Genomic DNA, 4,032 nt, shown 5'->3' on the forward strand with positions numbered 1-4,032 from the left:
TTATTGTCTTTTTCTCGCTTCATTGGGGAAATTCTTTCTAAAATAATCCTTTGCATATACTTTAGTAGGTAATTTTCCTTTTAAACTTGGGTTTTGATTTGTAGAAGTTGTATGATTTTATGCATTCAAATTTGTTTAAATAGCCCCAGGAAACTAATATAGGTGCTAATAGAAAAAAAACTCCATACACTCTAAATACTTGATTATTTAGTCTAAAAGTGTGAAGTGGGAGGTGGCAAGCAGGGATTTTTTCAAGAGACCCAGGGTCAATTTGGAACTGCGCGCCGCAACGGGGAAAGGACCCTAACGGTTGAGTAACAACCGGAAGCCGTTAGAGTCGGTGCTTCACTTCCGTTCCAGTCTCAGCGGCAGCTGGATCGCTCTACGGAGTGCCTCTGGTAGTTGGCCGAGATGCCGAATATCAAAATCTTCAGCGGCAGCTCCCACCAGGACTTATCCCAGAAAATAGCCAGCCACCTCGGCCTGGAGCTAGGCAAGGTGGTGACTGAGAAATTCAGCAACCAGGAGACCTGTGTGGAAATTGATGAGAGTGTGGGTGGAGAGGATGTCTACATCGTTCAGAGTGGTTGTGGCGAAATCAACAACAGTTTATTGGAGCTTTTGATAATGATTAATGCCTGCAAGATTGCTTCAGCTAGCCGAGTTACTGCAGTCATCCCATGCTTCCCTTATGCCCGACAGGATAAGAAGGATAAGAGCCGGGCCCCAATCTCTGCCAAGCTTGTTGCAAATATGCTCTCTATAGCAGGTGCGGATCATATCATCACCATGGACCTACATGCTTCTCAAATTCAGGGCTTTTTTGATATCCCAGTAGACAACTTGTATGCAGAGCCAACTGTCCTGAAGTGGATAAGGGAGAATATCTCTGAGTGGAAGAACTGCACTATAGTCTCGCCAGATGCTGGTGGAGCTAAGAGAGTGACCTCCATTGCAGACCAGTTGAATGTGGACTTTGCTTTGATTCATAAAGAACGGAAGAAGGCCAATGAAGTGGACTGCATGGTGCTAGTGGGAGATGTGAATGATCGTGTGGCTATCCTTGTAGATGACATGGCAGACACTTGTGGTACAATCTGCCTCGCAGCTGACAAACTTCTTTCAGCTGGAGCGACCAGAGTTTATGCTACCTTGACTCATGGAATCTTTTCTGGCCCAGCCATTTCTCGCATCAACACTGCATGCTTTGAAGCAGTGGTAGTCACCAATACCATACCTCAAGATGATAAGATGAAGCATTGCTCCAAAATACGAGTAATTGACATCTCCATGATCCTTGCAGAAGCCATAAGGAGAACTCATAATGGGGAATCTGTTTCCTACCTGTTCAGCCATGTTCCTTTATAACAGAATATCTTCTAGGTTATGCTATTTTCAAATAAAATAAGATTAATAAAAACAAACCTTGCCTTCATTTTTTCTTAGGTTTGATTAAAAGTTCAGCAGAAGATCCAGCTTGCTCCAGTGTTAACTTTCTACATCCTACATCAGGTATATAAGAGTTTACCTCAGCCTCCCCACTAGCTGGGATTACAGGTGTCCGCTACGACGCCCTGCTAATTTTGTATCTTTTTTTTTTTTTTTTTAGTAGAAACAGGATTTCACCATGTAGGCCAGGCTGGTCTTCAACTCCTGACCTCAAGTGATCTGCTCTTCTCTGCCTCCCAAACTGCTGAGATTATAGGTGTGAGGCACTGTACGTGGCCAAAGGGATTTTTAAGAAAAGAGAACTTGACACAAGCTTTTCTTAAAGTTCATCTGGAAAAGTAAATAAGCAAAAATATTCAAGATCTTTTCTGTGTCACAATACATTAAAACATTTCAAAGCTACAGCGATTAAAATGTGGTATTGATGCAGGAATGGGCACATAAATTAATATTGCAGAATATATATTCCTGAAACAGATTCATGTACACTTACAGGAATTTAGTACACACATACTCTATTTAGTGGAGGGACTATGTTACTGGAAGGAGGTATATAACTGAATCATCTCTATCAGAGAATTGCTATCACAAAGTCCCTATGGAGATGCTTTCCTGATATCCTGCCTTGGCAACCACTTCTGCGGTCTACTCAGATTCTCCGAAGTGGGGATAAGACTCCTGCCATAGTTTTTTCCCAGCTATCTTCATACAATTGTTAGTCAATCTAGATCACCGTGATGCTTAGGATGGCCTTTTTAATGTCAGTTAGCACTTATCAATATCTAGTTTCTGCATGATCTTAACCTTCTGCTTCCTTGATTGTATCCTGGAAAGTGCCTCTTCAAAAGCCTCGCCAAGGCTTCTACTTTTAAGACCCATTGTAACACTATTTTCTTGTTTATATGAAGCATAATCAACATTATTATTTCCACATAGTTAATCAGTCATTTGGGACAAAATTCTCTACAGAATACAAAATAAACAAAAGACAGGCCATTGAATAGTAAATAACACATCCTGCAGAACATATTCACCCTATGGTAGCTAAGCAGTGGGCCTCCTAGCTGAAGCTATAGTGTTCTTATGCTTACTGCCTGAGAACTGTTTTATACAGTTCATCACACTACACATGAATTCCCATTGGCTGAGAGCTCACAACCATTATTTAGAGAAAGAGAGAGAGAGGGAGGGAGGATTCTGTTAAAATGTCATTAAATCGACTCAGGAATGGTGGCACATGCCTGTAGTCTCAGCTACTCCGGAGGTGGAAATGCTGAGATGAGAGAATCACTTGAACCCAGAAGTTAAGAGACCAGCCTGGGCAACATAGCAAGACCTCATCTCTTTAAAAAAAAAAAAGGCATTACATCAAATATTCATATATATGATAAAACTGGCATATTATAGATAAATAAGGCATTGATCAATCAATAGGATCAATAGGGCCAGATAACTAGCTACTGATTGGGAAACCACACTTTTATCTCATCCTTAAATGATGCACAAGAATAAATTCCAGAGGAATGGTTATAAAAAACAGAATTGTAAAGCATGAGAATAAAATGTGGAATCACATATACCTTTACAGTTAAAAAGGCCTTTTTTTTTTTTTTTTTGAAACAGGGTATCCCTCTGTCACCTAGGCTGGAGTGCAGTGGCTAGTGATCTCGGCTCACTGCATCCTCCATCTCCTCCAGGATCAAGCAATCCTTCTGAGTAGCTGGGATTACAGGCACATGCCACCACACCTGGTTAATTTTTGTATTTTTAGTAGAGATGGGGTTTCACCATGTTGGCCAGGGAGGTCTTGAACCGCTGGACTCAAGAAATCCTCCCGACTCAGCCTCCCAAAATTCTGGGATTACAGGCATGAGCCACCGCACCTGTCCAAGAAGTCCTTTTTAAGAAGGATATAAAACTTAGAACTCATAAAAGATAAGATTGAAACGTGACTTCTGGGATTTTACAGCCAGAAACAGACTGATAGAGATACTCAGCTACAAATGTGTGCTACCCTTTGAGAGAGGATGAATGACTCTAAGGGCAGAGTGGCACCGAGGCCAGCTGGGGCTGCTGAGGACAGCCCAGAAGCAGACTGAGCTGCCGCCATAGGCCCAGAGGCTAATGGAGCCATTGCTGCAGACTCACAGGCTAGAGCTGTGACCCCAGCAAGTGGAGCATCGTCTTAGTCCACTCAGGCTGCTGTGATAAACTACCATAGACTGGGTAGCTTGTAAACAACAGAAATTTACTTCTGACAGTTCTGAAGGATGAAAAGTGCAAGATCAAGGTGCTAGAAGATTCTGTGTCTGGTGAGGGCCCACTTACTGGTTCATGGACAGCTGTCTTTTCACTGTGTCCTCATATGACAGAGGGGTTAGAAAACTCTTGGGGGTCTCTTTTATAAGGGCACTAATCCCATTCATGGGGACCCCACCCTTATGATCTAATCGCCCACCAAAGGTTCCACCTCCTAATACCATCATATTAGGGGTTAGGATTTCAACATAGGAATTTTGGGGAGACATAAACATTTTGTATATAGCAAGCATCAAGCCACAGATAATTAGTCTTAGGTCTTGA

The 4,032-nt window shown here is 42.1% G+C and overlaps 1 protein-coding gene across 1 annotated transcript; it reads left to right on the forward strand.

The window, feature by feature from the left end:
* The first annotated feature begins 312 nt into the window (after nucleotides 1–312).
* On the forward strand, nucleotides 313–1,429 carry PRPS1L1 (phosphoribosyl pyrophosphate synthetase 1 like 1). The gene has a single exon (XM_055269968.2). The coding sequence runs from the start codon at nucleotides 412–414 to the stop codon at nucleotides 1,366–1,368; it is 957 nt and encodes a 318-aa protein (XP_055125943.1). The 5' UTR covers nucleotides 313–411; the 3' UTR covers nucleotides 1,369–1,429.
* The last annotated feature ends 2,603 nt before the right edge of the window (nucleotides 1,430–4,032 follow it).

Source organism: Symphalangus syndactylus, chromosome 3, assembly GCF_028878055.3.
Source record: "Symphalangus syndactylus isolate Jambi chromosome 3, NHGRI_mSymSyn1-v2.1_pri, whole genome shotgun sequence".
Lineage (NCBI taxonomy): Eukaryota > Metazoa > Chordata > Mammalia > Primates > Hylobatidae > Symphalangus > Symphalangus syndactylus.

Coding starts and splice junctions, on each gene's coding strand:
- PRPS1L1 (XM_055269968.2), top strand. CDS start 412: ATGCCGAATATCAAAATCTTCAGCGGCAGCTCCCACCAGGACTTATCC.